The sequence below is a fragment of the Epinephelus lanceolatus genome, chromosome 16 (genome assembly GCF_041903045.1).
Source record: "Epinephelus lanceolatus isolate andai-2023 chromosome 16, ASM4190304v1, whole genome shotgun sequence".
In the NCBI taxonomy this organism is placed as follows: domain Eukaryota; kingdom Metazoa; phylum Chordata; class Actinopteri; order Perciformes; family Serranidae; genus Epinephelus; species Epinephelus lanceolatus.
Window position 1 is genome coordinate 3,800,936 of NC_135749.1, and position 20,239 is coordinate 3,821,174.

Below are 20,239 nucleotides of genomic sequence, written 5' to 3' on the forward strand. Positions count from 1 at the left end.
GCAACAATTACAGCTCAGGAAAAGCCTCCAATAACAGTAAGTGAAGAGAAAATTGGGGATAAATGAGATGTTTATCAGGCGCCAGTGTTCCTCTCAGTACATAGAAAAACAAACCAGAGAGTGCTTGTGCTGTAAACTGTTTAATCTAAAATCCATTTAAAGCCCAATTTTGTATATCTTTGTGTAGATATTTGTTTTAATAATCGAATACAAACATACATTCTCAACTAACCAAGTGAAAATTAAAAATAATGTGTTGTCGCTCCTCACCTGGACTCTTAGACGCCATCTTCTCCGACTCTTTGGGCGTCCTGAAGAGGATGGGCTCGCTGGGGGGGCTGCTGCCTCCCATGCTGATGCTCTGAACGTGAACGATGTACTCCGTGTCCTCATCCAGATCCCACAATGCGCAGGAGCGTGTGGTGGTGTTGACCTCCTGGATGAACCTCAGCATGCGTACATCCTTCTTCTGCAGAGATGGCGGGGAACAGAAGGGCAGCGTTAGAGAACTCAGGGGGCTCGGAGTAATGTGATACTTCATTGATCCCTGCAGGAAAATTCTCTTTGCTTTGGCACCACGTCAGAGGAGGAGTCACAGGTCAGGGTTAAACTGGTGCATCGAGCCACTGCCTGAGACTTTGTAACCACAGTTTATGATTGGCTTTAATTATAAATGTTTTTTTCCAACATGCCAGGAACAGAATTCTGGGAGAACCACTTACTTCTTGTAATCACTTTGACATAAAATATATATTGGAACAAAGCATTAAATACAATCAAAACCCTGCATCAATTTAAATAACGTCACAGGTTCATAGTTTTGTTCTCTGAGTCAACTCAGAGTCAAAGTCAGATTTTCCCTCTGACGATCCCTCCTGAGAAAATCCACCCTCTGGTTAAGGCTGATATGTTGCAAATGCAAACACGTCTCTCTTGGTTAACAGTAGAGAAAAAGCTGAAATAAAGCCTCCGGGGTTTGTCCTGCAATGTAATTAAGCTTAAAGAAACACAGTGCTTCTCTGGCCATGTACGCTCTGCTTGAAATGTACATTATTATCCAGCTCGGACTGCTTGCTCAGGTCAATTGGTTCCTGCTGGATCAGGAGTAAATCTCCTCAGGGGCTTTTTAATTTACTGGGCTATTAAAGAGGAGAATTTCTTAACCTATCTAAACTGTAGGCGAAGTGTACATTTGAAAAGTATCTGAAAGTGTATATAACAACTATTTGGCGACAAATATTTGACTATTTAAAACTTGCATTGCTTGGTCTTGTGTCTGTTTCATCTAAACCAGGGGTATTCAATGTCACACACTGGGTCACCCCCCTGTTTGATGGTACATTCTAAGTAAGTACGGCATTTAAAGTAACTTCCATGTTTAGGTACTCAAATTATTGTAGAGTACTAAAAACAAAATCTAATGTAAGAACAGTAATGCAAATTGGCCACCAATGAGAAAAAAGTGCAATATGAAATTTATTTATTGAACTAACAGGATTCAATTGACCCAAACTTTCTGTTGCTGCCATTACATGGGCTGCTGGAGTCCGGAGCTGCTCTCCTCTCAATCAGTTCAACATCTGCCTGGTTAGCATGGAGTCAGCTCAGACCAGGGTCCGACAACACCACAGCTGTGCTCCATTGACTCTACTGCAGTCGTTTCAGATTTCCTTCATTTTCAGGCTGGTTTTGTGGATGTGGAGCTAAATGTTGTGCCTGGGGCTCGTCGTGTATTAATGATACTCGTTACCTGGAGAGGTTGGAAAAAGATATACGTTTCTTCCCTGTTCCAAAACCAAAATCAAACCCTGAAAAGTGTACGGTGTCGGACCCTGGTCTGAGCCGGCCCGATGCTACGTCATGATTGGCCAGTCTGTGTCCAGGGGCGGGACTTAGTGAAGGGTCAGTTGGTAGAGGTTTTAAATCATCTAAACAAACTGCAACAACTAGCTTCCTGTTGTTTTGTTGCGTGTGCACTTGTCACGGTCATGTCATGCAGCGTATTTTCTTCATGTCTCTCTGATCTAAACTTTGTCCTGACACGCACTGAAATGAAGGACACCACACACACACACACACACACACACACACACACACAGGTACCTGCTGAGTGATGGCAAATCCAATGACGGGGTCCCCCTCCAGGATTTCCCACGTGACCACGGCGGAGTTTACCTCAATGTCTTTGATGGTCACATTGAGTGGAGCTGACAGCAGGGTGTCTGACACACACACACACACACACACACACACACACACACACAGTAGAGACATAGAGAGAGACAGGTCATGCATATTGTGCCACTACACCTTGTAATACACACAACTGATGCAACAATGTAGACCTGAACACACATCCTCCCCTCTCCATCACTCTTTGAACTCTTCCTCCTCTTCCTCCTCTTCCTCCTCGTGCTCTCTGGCCCCGTCTTCCCTAAAATCTTCTCTTCTTCTACAGATTAATCTTTCTGCTTTCATTAATACCAGACTTAATTAACCACACAAGTCTCTTGGTGTTTCCTTTGAAAAGGCGCTCTTTCTCATCTATCTTCATCTTGGCGTTTCTCCTTGTCTTTCTCTCTCTCTCTCACACACACACACACACACACACACACACACACACACACACGTTTTCCTGTCTTCACCTTCCTTCTTCTCGCTCTTCCTTCTCCCACACACATCTCATTAAAGTGTGACTCATGAGGATGTTTTCCTCGGTCATACTGCCAACTGATTTTAATGTTCGGGTTAAAAAAAAAACACCTCACCTCCCAGAATTCAAGGCAATGTTTGTTGATGAGGAGATTAACTATGATGGATTAAGTTACAGTCTTGCTTAAGTTTCTCCCATCCTTAACTGTAAAGGGAGCAGAGTGTGTGCGTGTGTGTGTGTGTGTGTGTGTGTGTGGGAGAGAGAAAGTATGTGTCTTTGTGTATGAGCTTAAACCAACTCAAGGTCTTCTATGATCAGAGCCAGGCCTGTATTTCCCATGAGCCTCGCTTGTAAAAGCAACGTCCGAGTGAGACCTTGACATTGTACTAGATCACACACATGGCTGCTCGCGTGCACACACACATTCACACACATTTGCATTTACTCTATTCTGTCCTATAAATACTCCAAATGCCTGTCCATGTGATCTGGTCTGAAGACAACCTCATGTAACAGAGAATAAAGCAATGATGACTTTAATACAGTGGTCTCAGGACATCACTTGCAGTAAAGTGGAAGTCAACAACTTTTTGACTAGCTAGTGTGCTAGCTAGCTCGTTAAGGCCTTCTACTAATCAATTGCTTGATCATTTACGTTAATAACTTCCCCCACTGCTCATTTAAAAACGCCACCACATTAAAGCCACATTAAGCCTCACTTTAATTCTGTGATACTTCCTGTCACTGGGAACAACCCTGGAAAAAAAGTAAGGCTACAGTGGGCAGGCTAGCACGCAAATGTTAGCATGCTAACGCTAGCTCACTAACTCTGGCAGCCAGAAACAAACATCTATGACTCATTGTCTCTTTGACAATCCAAACAAAGAACACATTTTCTTGTAGTGGCCTCTCTAAAGTGAGCAGGAATGAAAGTTAATGTTAAGAGTATTCTGTTATGATGAAGTACCCAGCGCCCTAGCATGCTAACTGTTAAGGCCCTGACACACCAAGCCGACGGTCAGCCGTCAACCAAAGTTGGGCCGTCGGTGAGCGTCTGTCGCCCTAGTTTTTGCGGTGTGTCCTGCACTGTCGGCACTTCGGCGTCGGTGGCTTTTTTCGGCCGATTGAGCATGTTGAATCGGCGGCGGAGCTTGTCGGTGAGAGAGATCACTCTGATCGGCTGTTCAGGTTTTATTTCCTCGCCCCTGTAGCGAGTGAATCTGCCTGTAGTGAAACCGGGGCTAACCGGTGCTTCCTCCTCAGGCTCCACTTCACTCAGCTGCCCCACAGACCCGCTGCTTCTTCACACTTTAACCTGAATAACAAACCGGAGCTAGCTGGGAGCGGCTAGCGGAGCGTTAGCCGCAGCATGACCAGAGGGAAGCACAGCCAGTTAGTCTCCGCTAGTCTCTGAGCTAGCCCCGGCTCTCCGTTTGGATCCAACCGGAGCACCGAGCCCTGGTTTGTTATTCAGGTTAAAGTGGGAAGAAGCAGCGGGTTTATCGGGCAGCTGAGTGAAGTGGAGCCTGCGGAGGAAACACCGGGACCGTCTGGATGTAATAGTCCGTGGAGGTGCTGCGGTGCTCGGCTGCACAGATAGGAAACCCCTCGGCTGACAGGATGTACCACTCTCTCACTCCGCTCTCTCTCACGCAGGCGCAGAACGTACGTGCTACTTGGCTGTCAGATGTAGTCCGTGTAGTGTGTTCAAATGCAACTGACACAGGGCGACGTGAGGCGACGTAGACGACGCAACAGTTGGCTTCCGTCGCCGCTAGTTCTTTGATGTCAGTTTGGTGTGTCCGCACCTTTAGGTCATCTTTGCAAGCTAATTTGAGTTTATTTCCATGGTGGCAAAATACTAACAATTAATCTAAAAAGCAAATCTTAATTTTAATGTCCATAGTAACAGACTAATGTTAACTACAGTAAAACTTTCAGGTTGGGTCTCATCCAGTGTTGCCAGATCTTGGGAGAGAAACAAGCAACCAGGGCTAAGGAAACAAGCCCAAAAGAAGCCACTCCCTTTCTACAAATCTTATTGTATTCTTTCCATATTTCGCCCACTTGTTTGCCAAATAGTTAAAGAACCTCAATTACTCGCGCAATTTAAATGTGAAAAGTCTCATTGACTGACCGCCACCTGTGTGTATGCGGAGAAGGAGAGGGGCGGAGGGAGCGGAGCTGTGGAAACATCCTGCAGTCCGACATACTATCATGAGTTTAAATAACTGGATGGATAGAGAAAGGCGACGTTTAGAGAGCAAGCCTAAATAAGCAGCTCCACTTAGGGAACGAGCCCAAAAAAACGCAACCCGCGACTACCAATATTTGTAAGCGACTTTACCAAAAAAACAAGCCTAAAGTCGCGGCTAGTAAGTGGACCTGGTCTCATCTTAGGCGTTTCTCAATCTGCGTTCTTGCCTGTACTTGTGTTCTTGCGGACTTGTGAAACGTCATCAGTCGCAGCCCAAGTACGGCTCCAATTCAAAGTACAGTCCAAATGCCCAGATGTGAACTTGCTCTGCCTGTTCCATTATGGATGCACCAGGAGGTGACTTGTGTGGACTTTTGACAGCCAAGCATCCCAGAATGCATTTCTCACAGACCAGCGGCAATGGGAGTTTGTACTCCCGAGTCGAACTTGCCAAGTCCAAACTCCCAAGTGTGCAAGTCCGAACTTGGCGTACTTGGTATTGAGAAACGCCTCTATTTTTAACAGGGCACTGGTAGCTGGGCACTCTTTGATGACATCACAAATGCTGATTGGCTGAGACAGTTGGTGTCCCAGGGCTATCACACAAAATGTTCTCAGGACAACAACCACATGACAAAATCAGGACGTGCAGCTAGGTAACGCTGTCTGCTCATTAATAAATTAATTATTCATAACGTCACTCAAAATTGGTCTATTACATCATAAGCTACATAGACAAGTTGTAACACTTAATGCTTCTCTGTAGCTCTCATGTCCATGTGTTCCCTTCTCCACTCCATTTAAAAGTGTGTGTTTGTGTGATCCAGTTAGGCCACACCGCTCTTTCTTCCTGTCTGTTTACCCCTCAGATTACAGGGAGTCTGTCACTTTCTGCAAATTAGATTGTCACATTGTCACACCTCTGCAAATACTGAACGCGCAGCCTCGTCCGCAGAGTCAAATAATGGTATTACAGGAAGAAGAATGCACTCTGTTTCTCTGTGTCTGTCCGAACACAGCAGAGAAAACTAAAGCATTGGTGAAATTAATTTTTTGGTGGGGGCCAAACTCTCTCAGTGGCTCCCAGAGGCTCCATGTGTGTTTGCTGATGCAGACGAGATGGTGTGTGTGTGATACATTGCTAATACTCCCTGTTTGACTAGCTGTTTTCCCACTGTTTGTCTTCCAGCACTGACACTCACACACACCCACAGAAACAATACAATAGCAAAGAGGGATTCCCATCAGTTCTTAAGCTGTTTGCTGCCAAAGAGCTAAAAGCTGGCTGCAGAATCACAAAACTCCCTCTTAAAACTACATTCATCTCCAGCCTCAGGAAGCCAAATATCAAATCTCTAGGGGCTGAGATAAATCCCACATGATCTTATCGCCAAGATTTCAGCTTTTCAAAGGACTATCTGTCATCTCTCAGCTTATCATCGGGACACAATGTAACCGAGATCTTACGCTTGAGATGAATGTTCTTCTTGAATATAAACTGCTGCAGGTTAAAAATACGCAACGCTGTGAAAGATAGATGAGGCGCTGTATCCAACATGCATAATATAGCATGATTAGATTCATGCTGTATGTGGGGCTAAGAATAGAAACACCTCATCCTTACTTTATCTAATACTGTTTCACATCCCTTCTGGACTTTATGGCGTGCTGAAGCTGAATTCTTTTAGGCAAAGCAACATTTCAGGGTTGCATTTAACACTTATTTCCATTGTTAATTATTGTCTTGATTCGATGAAGAAGGTGACATCTTCAAATATCTTGTTTTGTCCAACCAACAGTCCAAAAGCCAAAGATGTTTCATTTATTATCATATGTGCAAATCCTGGTATTTATAGACAGGTATAAAGCTGGAACCAGAGATGAGCAATATATCAATATTTGATCTAGACTGATATGTCGTCTTTAGGCCAAGGAGACGAGATATCGTCTTAGTATTTGAACACTGTAATATCATAAGATTTGTCTGCTACTGGTTTTAACACCTCCATTACGTTAAAATTATGTAATTTTCTGAACATATCAAATTGTTCTTCTATTATTTGCCTTTACCCACTTAGTCATCCACCCACTTACAATATCCTCGCAATATAAACATTGAGGTATTTGGTCCAAAATATTATGATATTTGCTTCTCTACATATCACTCAGCTCTTGCTGAAACCAGCAAATATTTGGCATTATTGCATGAAATATGGCTCAGACAATTCATCAATTATCGAAATTGGTGCAGGCTTATGCTTTGACAATTGACTACTCCGCTGGTTTCAAACGTGGAGGTCATGACCCCTACTATGGGTCGCCACAGCATCACAAGGGGTTGCAAGGCCTTCTTGATTTTACGGGGTTTTAGACAACATTCACAAAAAAAAAAAAAAAAAAAAAAAAAAAAAAGGAGGATACACAAGGCCTCATCTCAGCATTTCATTCAGTTCTGTTAAGAAAACTTGAGTTTGGAATATTATTTAAGATTTAATCTAAAAGCTTAGGATAAGGGCATGGACACAATATTCACAGAGTCTTTACTCTCTGCAGAACGGTGTCGTCTTGCAATTTGGAAAAGCAAACAGATAAACAACCAATGAGCTAACAAAATTATGGCCAAGCACCAGGGAGAAGAAAACACTGGATTTATCAAAAAAGAAGCCTAATAAGTGTTGAAAATCAAAACAAAACAATAAAAGATTATACAGAGAAAAAAATATATGAAATTTTACAAAGAAAGAAAGTGATATTCACAGGAAATAATCTGCTCAAAATTCCTCATTTTACATAAACTTCCTGCAGTTATTGTACAATTTATCAGTTGTCCTGTATGTTACTGTCATGCATCTAATATAATCTGAACTATTCATTAAAATATGTCACAGAGTCAGGGGCTGTCAATTCAATCAATGATAGAAAAGGGGTTCCTCAGGGTAAAGGTTCGGAGCCACTAAACTAATCAACTAATTGTCTCAGGTCGAATACTTAGCTAGTCTTTGGTGGAGTTTCAACATTATATTTTCTTAAATTAAGTGCATATTCGTCAGTTTTTAGCAAAAATCTCATTGTGTTATTTTGTGAAAGAACAAATAGTCAACACAACAAAATCCTTGCAATATTGATATCGAGGTATTTGGTCCAAAAATATTGTGAGTTTTGATTTTCTCCATATCACTCAGCCCTATGAAATGAACATGTGTTTGGTATTTTTTTTTATGACAAATGGCTCTGACAGTTCATTAATGATCAAAATTAGTGCAGACACATTTTCTGACAATCAACTTAACAAATAATAGTTTCACCTCAAACACTTATCTGGTCTAGTCTAGCAAAAATTTCATTGAGTTATTTTGAGAAAGCACCAATAGTCTGCACTACAATATCGTCACAATATTGATATCTAGGTGTTTGGTCCCCATTGCCTAGCTCGGTGGAACAACCATATGTTTGGCATTTTTGCATGAAAATAACTTTGCTGATTAATCTGTTTTCAAAATAAGTGCAGACTACTTTTCTGACAATCATCTTATCCAATACTAGTTTCTCTCCAAACACTTTTCTAGTCTTTGGTAGAGTTTTAACATCTTATTTTCCTAAATTAAGTGCAAATTTGCCAGTTTTTACCAAAAATCTCAATGTGTCAATTTGTGAAAGCACCAATAGTTAGTCTGAGTGGGCGGAAGTTCGCTGCATAGATCAGCCTCTCATTGGGCAGAATGAGCCACCTGCTGAAGTCCCGCCCTACCACCTCCGGTTGTGTAGCAGTTTTCAACCGTTTTCAACACGTCCTTTACTAACTTTTGCGGTGTTTGATCTTGCGGGGATGTAGCCATTTTTCTGCCATGGTTCGTGTCCTGTAGGCGATATTTTTGTAGGCGTGTTACACCAAAACCTGTTTCCCCCCGGCAATATTTTTGCAAGCGCACCATTGCTGTGGCACCGCTCAGAACGATTGTGATTGGTTGAAAGAAATACAAGCAGCTGGGGCATTTTTTTTCTCCAATCTTAAAGTGAGAGTCGGCCCAGCCAGACCTTTCTTTTCTTGAGAAAGGTCTGGTGAGCGAGACTACACCAATAGTCAACCCTAGCCCTATGAAACCAGCATATGTTTGACATTTTTGCATGAAAAATGGCTCTGACAAATAATCAATCATCAACATTAGTTCAGTCTTCTTTTCTGACAATCAGCTTCTCCAATAATAGTTTCACCACAAACACTCAACTAGTCTTTAGTTGAGTTTTAACATCTTATTTTCCTAAATGAATGCATATTTGCCAGTTTTTACCAAAAATCTCTTGGTGTTATTTTGTTAAAAAAGAACAAATAGTCAACACAACAATATTGTTGCAATATTGATATCGAAGTATTTGGTACAAAATATTGTGATATTTGATTTTCTCTGTATCACCTACCCCAATGAGATGAGCACATGTTTGGCATTTTTGCATGAAAAATGACTCAGCTGATTACTCACTTATCAAAATTAGTGCAGACTAGTATTCTGACAATCAGCTTCTCCAATAATAGTTTCACCACAAACACTTTTCTAGTCTTTAGTTGAGTTTTAACATCTTATTTTCCTAAATTAATGCATATTTGCCAGTTTTTAGCAAAAAATCTCATTGTGTATTTTTACGAAAGCACCAATACTCAATCCTGCTAGATCACTGCAATATTGATATCGAGGTATTTGGTCCACAATATTGTGATATTTGATTTTCTGCATATCACCTTGCCCTATGGAACGAGCACGTGTGGCATTTTTGCATGAAATCATTACCAAAATTGGCTCAGACTTATACTTTTACAATTAACTAACCAACTTTGTCTCAGGTCTAACACTTATCTAGTCTTTGATAGAGTTTTAACATCTTGTATCTTTAAATTAAGTGCATATTTGTCAGTTTTTAGCAAAACATCTCATTGTGGTATATCAAGGATATTTCGTAAAAAATATTGTGATACTTGATTTTCTCCATATTGCTCAGCCCTTGCTGGAACCAGCAAATATTTGGTATTTTTGCATGAAGAACGGCTCAGTTGATTAATCATTATCAAAATTAGTGCAGACTTATACTTTGACAATTAATTATTCTACTAATTGTCTAATGTCTAACACTTACCTAATCTTTGGTGGAGTTTTAACATCTTATATTTTAAATTAAGTGCATATCAGTTTATGTCTCTTAAAAATCAACTTTTCTAAACCAGCCAGTACACCACAGATGATCTTAAACATGTCACTTGTTTCTATAAATATTCTCCAAACTGGGATTAAAAACTTGCATCCACAGCACCATATCATCCTGAGTGTTGATACACTATGGGACTAACTTGTATCAGCCATGTTTGCAGCCCCAGAGCTCATAGCTTTTACCTAGCTGCTGCAAATGTTGCTGCTGACACATCCATAACAATGTGTCATGCCAGGTGCTTCTTCCCCCAAACCGATCCGCAGCACCGTGATGTTCTACATGCATCCCATCAGACAGCTGTGGTCCAGACATGATGCCACCACACAGCAGCATGTGTTGTGTGATCAGCCTGTGTGCATCCGTCCTGTCTGCTCCTGATCATCGCCCATCATCAACCTGTGGTACAACTCACCGGCTTTAACGGAGGACGCCGAGAGGAAGCCCAGCAGGAGCAGCAGCACCGCCGCAGACAAGCCTGGTTTCGCCATCCTCCTGCTTCTTCTAGCGAGGCTTCACATCCTGCGCGGCCCATTTATAACATCCTCATTTAACGGGAGGGTGCAAGCATCCCGCTCGGTACCGGAGAGAGGACTTGTTGTGCCGGTGACGAGGCTCACCTGAACTTAGCCGCTGCAGCAGAAGCGCAACAACAGACAGAGGAGGAGGAGGAGGGGAAGGGAGGGGGGTGGTTCTCAAAACCGTCTTCGTTTGTCTCGGTGCCCGTGTCGAGACTCAGCGTCGGCCCTCAGCAGACTGAGTCCGGCTGCTGGTGACGGAGAGGAGAGGCTTTACTACGCGGAGAAGTGAGCGGAGCGTAAAAGGCGTGCGCAAGTGCTGCAGAGTGCAACGTGCAGCCACAGCTAATGACTCTCTGTCTCTCTCTCTCTCTCTCTCTCTTTCTCTCTCTCCCTCACACACACACACACACACACACACACCTGCAGCAGTCCAAGTTGCTTAAAGAAGTATTGACCAAACCTCCAGTGGAACATCATTAGTCACATATCAGTGGGTCTAAACCTTCAAAGATCTTAAAGGTCCAGTGTGCATGATTTCTGCCTGCTTTGTTATGGTCTGACAACTTGTCAGAGTAAGCATGGAGCCCACACTGTAACTAAAGCCCAGTTTCCACCAAACCCTTTCAGTCCAGCACCTCTGGAACCAGATGACATCACAGTAGCTTGCTCATGGACTTTCCACGTCCACATATGGCGTCCAAGGTACCCTGGGTGTGTTGGTTGTTGACGTTCTGGGACGCTGTGTCAACTTCAGCCTGTTACATGCATTGTCTGTTTTCAAAATACACTTCTGTTTTCACAGGAAATGTACAGTTTGCATACAGTCGCTTTCAAAATAAAAGCACTACATCGGCACAACACATCGAATTGGCGTTTTTTTTCCCCCTTCAACAACAAACAAACGTGGTTGAGTTTAAAAAACAGAGAACAGGGTTTGGCTTTAGGATCTTACGGGATGCGAACACCTCTCTCTCAGGTGTTTGTTGGACCCATCCACCACCTCTCCTGCCTGCCCCAGATGGACTTTCATGACACCTTAAATTTCATCCTTGTCCCACCGTGTTTCCCCCTGATGCTGCTGGGTGCTGTGAAACTGCAACAGCAACTGGCTGCGTATCATGCCAATGTTAAAGGACGCCTTTTTTTTCTGGTTTCTGACGCCACAAGTCACTGCCCAAGCGCCGGAATGCAACGCCTTCGGAGTGATACTGGGCTCTTTTGGCTGAGACACAGGCCAAACATGAGGCGACGCAACCGTTGGCTTTTGTTCTTTGATGTCTGTTTGGTATGTCAGGGCCTTTACTCCTGTAATGATCGTGTAGGTGACCTTCGACCCGAATTCAAAAAATTTCAGTAGCAACATTTTTGAACAGCGCCCTCTAGGGAGCGAGATGTAATGAATGTGACAGCTAACCCCATTCTCCCATACTTATTTTGATCATGTATTAATCATTCATCGTGCAAAAACAGAAACAGTGGTATCAATCAAACTCTGAGCAGCAAACATCTTATTTGCAAAGTGGAATGATGGCACGGCACCAAAGGAAATCCCTGCAGCAGGATATAGCCGCACATTAAATCATGTTCTTCTTTCATTCAGTACATTCTGTCTGGCCTTGACCAACATATTAAATCAAATTTCTGGAATGTAACCAGGGAACAGGATTCCTGTGGTCCTGTATCTTTTCCATAAAACATGAACTATCTGCTCTCTAAAGGGAGAAAACAAAGGCGCAGCCAGAATAAGCAGGAAATCTGTCCTGAGCGCGGTTTGTAAGTGTAATACAGAGGAACAAAAGGACCTATGGGTCCCGTATCTGGTCGATAAAATGAAACAGGTCCAAATAGGGTCCTATACGGTCAATAAAAAGGAGATAGGAGCAATATACACTGTCCAGTCAATAAAGGGGAAACAGGGGTCCTACAGTACATGCAAGTTATTAAGGGTAGAACAGATCTGCAGTGGGAAAACGACATTCAGTGCCCGCACATATAGAGACCCAGGGACCATAGATCGATGCACATTAACATTCCTAACAGAAGCCTCCTAATGTCGCTTTCATTTCAATGAGAAGAGGAAGAGGTGTCACTCTCTTCCTCTCCTCGTCTCTGCTCTTCACTGTCTTCAGCTGAAGGTTATGAGAACGATTTGAGGCGACAACAGTCATATCTCTTTGCTCTGCCACTGACAGTTTTATCACTTGACTCAGGTTCAGATGAGCAAAGTCTCCTCCAGTGACCTCTGGCTTCAGCTCCAGCGTGCAAAAAATGACTTTGTCTTTTCACCTATTGTTGTTCTCATCTGTTATTTCCATGGCTCTTGATGGATGGTGAGAGATTTATATATTTTCGGAGAACTTCCTTCAGAGGTTAATGTGTTTGGTGCGATGATAAGAAAGTGTATGCAGATTTGATGTGGGTGTCAAGAATGGGAAGAATGTCTTAGAAAGTACTGACGAGGTGAGAATGATTGTTGTTTGGCCTCAGTTCACATTATTCCTGCACTATGTGTGTGGTAATCACTAGGACACCCCCCCCACCCCGGCTCCATGTTGCCTCTTCAGGCTGAGCCTGACTGGGGCCCATGGCCCGGCCACCAGACCCTCACTGGCGAGCCCCCCCCAGGTCTGGCTGCGGGGAGGCCCTGGTGTCCCCATCCTGGAAAGTACTGCTGTGGGGGAGATGTTTACATTCTGCTCAAGGTCAGTATCACTATTTTTTGTAGTAGGCACCTCTATTTTGAAAAAAAAATAAAATAAAATTTAAAAATATATAAATGATGAAAATATCTTCCTCTACAATTTCACCTTAAATTTGCATGTCATTATGACGTTTTTTATTTGATGTTTCAGTCACGTGATATTTAACTACTGGCCGTTTTGTAAATTAATTTTTGCAACTATATTTTTTGTAAATATTATTGTAAATGTATTTTTTGTAAATGTATTTTTGTAAAAAAAATAATAAACGTCAATGTATGTTTTGTAAATATATTTTTTAATGTATTTTTTGTAAATGTGTTTTTTGTGAATTTGTTTTTGGTACATGTTTATTGTAAATTTTATTTTTTTGTTAATTTATTTTTATGATATTTTTTGTAAATGTATTTTTTGTAAATGTGTTTTTTGTGAATTTGTTTTTGGTACATGTTTATTGTAAATTGTATTGTTTTTGTAAATTTATTTTTATTAATATTTTTTGTAAATGTATCTTTTTGTAAATATATTTTTGTAAATGTACTTTTTTGTTAAAAAAAATTGTAAATGTATTTTTTGTGAATTTATTTTTTCTACATGTTTATTGTGAATTAATTTTTCTGTAAATCAATTTTTTATTAATATTTTTTGTAAATATGTTTTTTATAAATGTTTTTTGTAAATGTGTTTTTTTTCCTAAATATTTGTACTGGTTTTGTAGTGTGTTCAGTTTTTGTATAGCTACATGTGTTATCACATGATGTGTTGAGCGTTGGGTCGTATATACAGAGGTGTGTCCTCTTATCATGTTCATGTCTGATGAAGAGCTGCTGCCTGAAATGTCACATGTGGTGATACGATTAAAATTCCCAAAACAAACAGTTTCCGGTGCGAGGACCTGTTTTTGTATTTTTGTATTTGTTCACATTAATAATAATTACTGAGCTTCCTGCTAAAGTCATGTAAGATTTGGTTTTGTTTTAACTGAGCTGACTTCATTCAAAACACAACTTAAACAGTTTAAAGAAAAAGATTTGGCTCATAACCTCAGACTGGATAAATCAACATAAATTCAATATTTGTAATTAAAGTGAATTTCCATTATTCAGTGTTACAGAGTCATAGAAACGACTGATGGGTTGTTTTCCATAGGATGTGCAGAGTTTGGAGCGTCAGTACAAACGTTTGGCCCAAAGAGCCTTTCTGCTCCATGTGGAAGTGAAGGGGAGCTGATGGGGTACAAACAGGCCTGAAGTGGCCTTAATCCATCTGAAGCTGCAGGGGAATGAGCGAGTCTGCAGCAGCTTTGAAGTGGCATTATCGCTCACTTTTTCCTCGCCTCCTCTCGCCGCTCACCCCCCAAACTGCCCCGGAACAGTTTAATTACACTGTATGTTTTTGTGTGTGTGTGTTGGGCAGAAGAATATTTATGGTGGAGTCATGCAAATGAAGTTGAAGGAGGATCACGGGTGAAATGAGTTGAGAAATTATAGTAGAAATTGCACTGAAAAATGTGAATAATAGAGCGGAGACACACAGAAGCAGAAGGAGCTCTCCACAGACAGTGTGAGTCCAGCGGAGGGGAGGAGGATGTTGGGAGAGGTGAAGAGGAGGAGAAGTGAAAGGAACGTGTCAAGAGTGTGATGTAGAGATAATAAAATGAGTTTCAGGCCATTACCTTACTGGAGTCCCTCCTGATGCCAAACTGAACCCAATCAACTCAGCAGAGTGGCACCTCCGCAATGTCACGTAAACTCACACATACACACACGTGTCCTGAAACAGTCCTCCACCAAAGAGCTGCTGACATCATCAGATCTCTCATTCATGGTTATTTGGCCCTTTCATCCTTGGCGACGCAATTTAATTTTAAGGCCGATCTCATGGGACTGAAGCAGCTCACCGTTCTCATCTCTCATCTTTAGCTGAGCCACGTGCACACTGCAAAAATACTTTCATCTTACTGAGACAGTAAGTTCAAGTTGGAGCCACAGAAAGTGTTTGGAAGTGGGTCCACGTGGAAACAGAGCAACCTAGTTTCCAGGTAGGTCACTTTGTTGACAGTTTCTCAGGAGGGTTGGTATCCTCTGTTTTCAGTGTGACCCCGATGGGTGGAAACCACAGACCGTCTGTGCGTCCCAAAATGCCAAAAGTACCAGGATGTTTGACCACACCTGGTCGGATTTTGCAGTATGCAAGCTGATGCTTTTCTGTCTATTCTGACCCACAGTCCTCTGCACAGAAACTACACACATTGCAAAGTAACAACAGCAGTTCTCTCCAGGTTGATCTCTGTCTCTGGCAAACACAGTAAGTGGCATTTGTTTTATCTCAAAGGTAACAGATATAAAAGCAAGGGGGTCAAAGTTCAGGGCATAATGTTATGAGACAGTATGTCCTGATTGTGTGCACACTGCATGCAACAGTACAGACTTTTTAAGAGCAACTGCAGTACCTACTAAAAGTAAAGAGAAAAAGGATGCGATTCGGAGCACACCCTGAATATAAAGATGGGCGACATAACATCTCCCCAAAAGTGAAGCCAAAACATCTCAATCGCCCCCTGGTGGCTGGCTGCAATATAGGTCATAAGTATTCATAAGTTATCACACTGTAGTATGTTCAAGTGTTCATTTTTCTCATGAGCTTGGTTGTAGTAACTAGTAACTTGGTTTTTAAACGCAGGGGGTCATGATTGACAGCTGTGTGTGCCAATTGGTATGCTCGCTCTCAGTGGCGTCGCTTGCAATTGGTCAAACAAGTATATGAGTGGGAACTGCTACTGTGCAGACTTTGGCTTCAAATGACGTCACCAGCGCAAGATGGCAGTGACGGGGATACCCGGGATATTTGGGCTTAATTATTGTACAGTGAGCATAAGTGGAGATGCGTCGTCCATCTTCATACAGTCTATGGTATACACATCAAACATAGTTTTTCTCACAAATATAAGTCTGATATTTACTCTACTTTTAGCTCTATTTTGGTCAAGCTGCTAGCTAGATGTTTGACTTTCTAAACAGGCCACTTGGTTAAGGTTGGGGAACGATCATGGTGCAAACAAACCAATGTTGACTGTTGGTAGGGGTTGGGAATTAAACAGCAGTCTGTTGTGTCTAAATACACTGGGTCTCATTCATGAAAAGTGAGTAAATCTGTGTGTAGATTTGCACATAAAAGCTTACTCTACTAAAAACCTACTCCGGATTCAGGAACGCCACAGGAAACTCAGATTTGATCGTAAACACGTGTGTATGATCATGAATGCCAATCCATCGTAAAGTGACAGTGCGCTCCTGGTAATCAGCAATTAGCATAAATCCCCGCCCATGAATAGCCAGTGACCACCATATAAGGAGGTGAAGGTGCATCCAGTCGACCTGTCAGTCATGGCGCAAAGAAAGAAAGAGAAAGAAGAAAGAATGTTTCAGAAGCGGAGATCGAAAGTGAAGTGGACTTAAGAAAAAACATTTTATTGTCTTCAATTAGTAGTGGTGTGACAGGGACAGGCAAAGTGAAGGCCTGGAGGGAGGTAACAGATGCTGTTAATGTTGTCTCCGTGGTACAAAGACCCATGTCAGAGGTGAAGCGTAAATGGTTTGATATGAAACTGGAGGCAAAGAAACGCATAAGCACACACACAAAAAATACAAAAAAGATTCATTTGTGGGGTTTTGAATGAAGTGGGAACGGGAAAGCAGAGATGTTTTGTGCGTAATGGATAAACTCTAAATCAGTGATGGCTGTCGGAACGTAGAGCTATTTAACATTTATTTTAACAAATGATACTATAACATATAGCCTACAGCAGTTTGTATGCATCATCTTCAAATTATTTGAATCTTAATAGCCTAAAGCTCTGTTTAATACAACGTAAATTAAACATTTTTCAAATCAGATTTATTCATTCAAATGATCAAAAAGCCACAAAAAAAACAAAACAAAAAAAAAAGTGTTGTCTCAAATAATTCTTTCAGCTGGCGCGTGCTCCTTCGTGGCTCCACCACCTGCTGCTCCTGCTGAACCCAGGCACCGAGGCTGAAGAGGCTGTGATCCGGCTGTCCTTACGGATATTTTTATTATCATCATTCAACATGTAGAAAGAACGTGTAATCTATTGAGTCGATTTACATAGATAATTCACAATCATGAACCTAATCTGGATCTTAAACCTGCTAATTGCCAACTAATTTAACTAAATGTGTTATATTTTTAATATTTTGTCATGTTTAGATTACAAGCAATATTTATGTGCTTTACTAAATTTACACAAGCACTACGAGTGGTCAGGAGCAGGAGCAGATTTTGTTAGTAACTACGAAAAGATCGGAGCTACTAAAATATTGATGAAGGCGGACACGCACGTAAATTTCCATCTGCGAACAGTTTACACACAAATTCCTTCTGCTCACGTTTCATGAATGAGACCCAATGTTTCTTTGACCCATCTATCCCCAACCAGCTCAAGCCACCACAAAGTGTCTTTCTAAATCTTGAGGCGGACTGTTCTCGTGCACTCTGTGTATTCTCTAATTTTGTTTTCCTATAAAAAATAATGCACCGATACATATCGACATAATCATGAGAGGGTAATTTGTGTATAAGCCATGGAACTGGGAAGGTTGCGATCACATGACCAATGCACTGACAGGAGTAAAGAAGGATCCCTCCATGAGCCATGGGTAATGAAGACTTTCCCCCAGGACTTTCCCTTGGAAACCATGCTTTTAAGCTTGATTTTAAGGTACGTCGTCATCATGTTCCTTTGCCTAAACTAAACCACGTTACTTTTACTTGCCTAAACTTAAGCTCTGTAACTTTACGTCCGGTATGTTACATCATTTGTGGGCCGCAAATTCGTGGGATATCAAGGACACATTGCATGAAGTAACGTTAGGTATCTACTATACCTGAACACATGAGGTCAAGTTTTAATATGGGATAACACACACAATAGTTGGTGTGCTGCTGTCACATAATGGGGATAAGGAAAGGACACTGTTTTTCCTCTGAGGTGGACGTTCTCACACAGCAGCTCTGCACCTGTGTCCCTGCTCAGGTGCAGTGTGTGATGGTGGCAGCAAAAAGCAGCTGAAAGATGACAGCAGCTTATTTCCTTAAGTGGTCTCGATTGAAGTGTTGGCATCAGGTAGAAGGACTGTCCTAGGAGGGACAGAAGGAGAGGAAAGACGGAGTGATACAGAAAGTGTGTGTGTGTGTGTGTGTGTGTGTGTGAGCAGCAAAGAGACGAAGGTAAACGGCTGCTGTTCTGACGTCAGCGTCTTTTCTTAGATCCCTCTCTTCCTACAAGGACACGTTGGTGCCTGGTGCTGAGGGTGCAAACCCCTCTCTTACCTAACGGGAAGGAGGTGCTGCTGGCTGAGGTGCAGTGACATTTCTGGCATGTGTGTGACAGCGTGCGCACGTGTCTCCATGTACAGCACAGCTAAAGTCACTTTCATCCCCACACAGTGTCACATGAAACTATCACTGACTCTGCGTCGCAGGTAAAATTAGACATGTTGCTCAGATTAGCCCCGGTGGACTCGTTAAATCAGATTAGTCCCTGAGCCCCCGCATCATATTGTTGTGGATGATCATTTAGTATTAAATCGTGGAGCTGTTAGCTATGTATGAGGGGAGATAATGGGGGTGACGGCGGTGCCTATTATTAAATCATCCTTCATGATTCCTGCTCTAATGGGACAGATTCTCTTGAATCAAATTATTGGGAAATTAAACTCTCTCATTTTCACGGGGAACCCCCTGAGCCCCCGCCTCTCCCCTTGGTGCTGGAATTCCTCTTAGCGCACACTGTTACACTCACGTCTTCATCTCCTCAGTCCTTCAATCCTTCATTAAGCCTTTATTAGCGTCAACTAGGCACGGCAGGCCTGTCAAGCTTTGGATTTTCTTGATGTTGAAGCAAGTAAGAGTGACACTTGGTAGTTTATACATTAGCAGTTTTGATGGATGTTTTTTCCCACCCTCTCTAAAACCAAAAATACAGGAGACAGAGTTTAAAAAATTAATAAAATAATCTGCTCTTAGTTGCAAATATCTGCTAAATGTCCAGTGAAGCAGCTGACTTAGAATAGTAGGGACCCAGCGTTCAAGGCCAAGAGTGTTTCATGATACATGACACGCAAATTTGCGATCGTTTCCACAATTTTTATTCAGAAATGGATGAGTTGTAATACTCTGCAGCTAAACTCAGACAGGACAGAAGTAATAATCTTTGGCGTTGATCACCTAGCAAAGAAATTACAACCTTTTATTGGTCCTCTGGCAGCTAACGTAAAATCTACAGCGAGATATTGACGCATCACTTTTGATTCTCAGTTGAACCCTGAGCCACATGTCAGCAATCTCAAATTCAAATCAGCTGTGTTTATTTCTGACCTAGAAAAGCTTATTCATACTTTTGTATTCTCGTGCCTCAACTACTGTCAGTAATCTTCAGTAGCTCGGCTTCACCTAGTGCCGAACGCTACAGATGTATTTTACCTGGGACAAATCGTAGGTCACACATCACCCCGATCATCCCGTCCCTCCGTTGGTCGCCAGTTAACTTCAGAATTGATTTTAAGATTCTTTTGATAACTTTTAAAGCTCAACATGTAGCTGAGCTTCTGACGACCCATGATCCAAGTCGTGACCTGAGATCCTCAAGCCTTCCCTCACTAGTCGTCCCTAGATCAAGGTCAGTAACTAAAGGTGACCTGGCATTTGTCATCGAGGCCACGAGGCTCTGGGATTCTGTCCCTGACGAGATCAGGCCTGCTAGCACATCACCTGTTTTTAAATCACTGCTTAAAACATATTTTTATAGGAACGTTTTCCTTTAAATGCCTGATGTGTAACTTTTGTGTTTTATTCCTGTGACCTAGTCCTTCCTGTATTGTTTTTTTATGCACTTTGTGAAGCACTGTAACCTTGTTTGGAAAAGTGCTGTACAAATATTACTACATTATTT

The 20,239-nt window shown here is 42.0% G+C and overlaps 1 protein-coding gene across 2 annotated transcripts in view; it reads right to left on the reverse strand.

Moving 5' to 3' along the window:
* fndc5b (fibronectin type III domain containing 5b) overlaps positions 1-10,938 on the reverse strand; it is a 31,929-nt gene extending 20,991 nt beyond the window's left edge. The window contains exons 1-3 of one of the 2 annotated variants that reach the window (XM_078175650.1): positions 10,462-10,938; positions 2,104-2,222; positions 271-469 (exon numbers count right to left, since the gene is read on the reverse strand). In XM_078175650.1, coding sequence (XP_078031776.1) covers positions 271-469; positions 2,104-2,222; positions 10,462-10,537 — 394 coding nt within the window. In that variant the 5' untranslated portion in view covers positions 10,538-10,938. The remainder of the gene's footprint in view (positions 1-270; positions 470-2,103; positions 2,223-10,461) is intronic. The other variant, XM_033636542.2, reaches the window with a different exon arrangement.
* Positions 10,939-20,239: the final 9,301 nt, after the last annotated feature.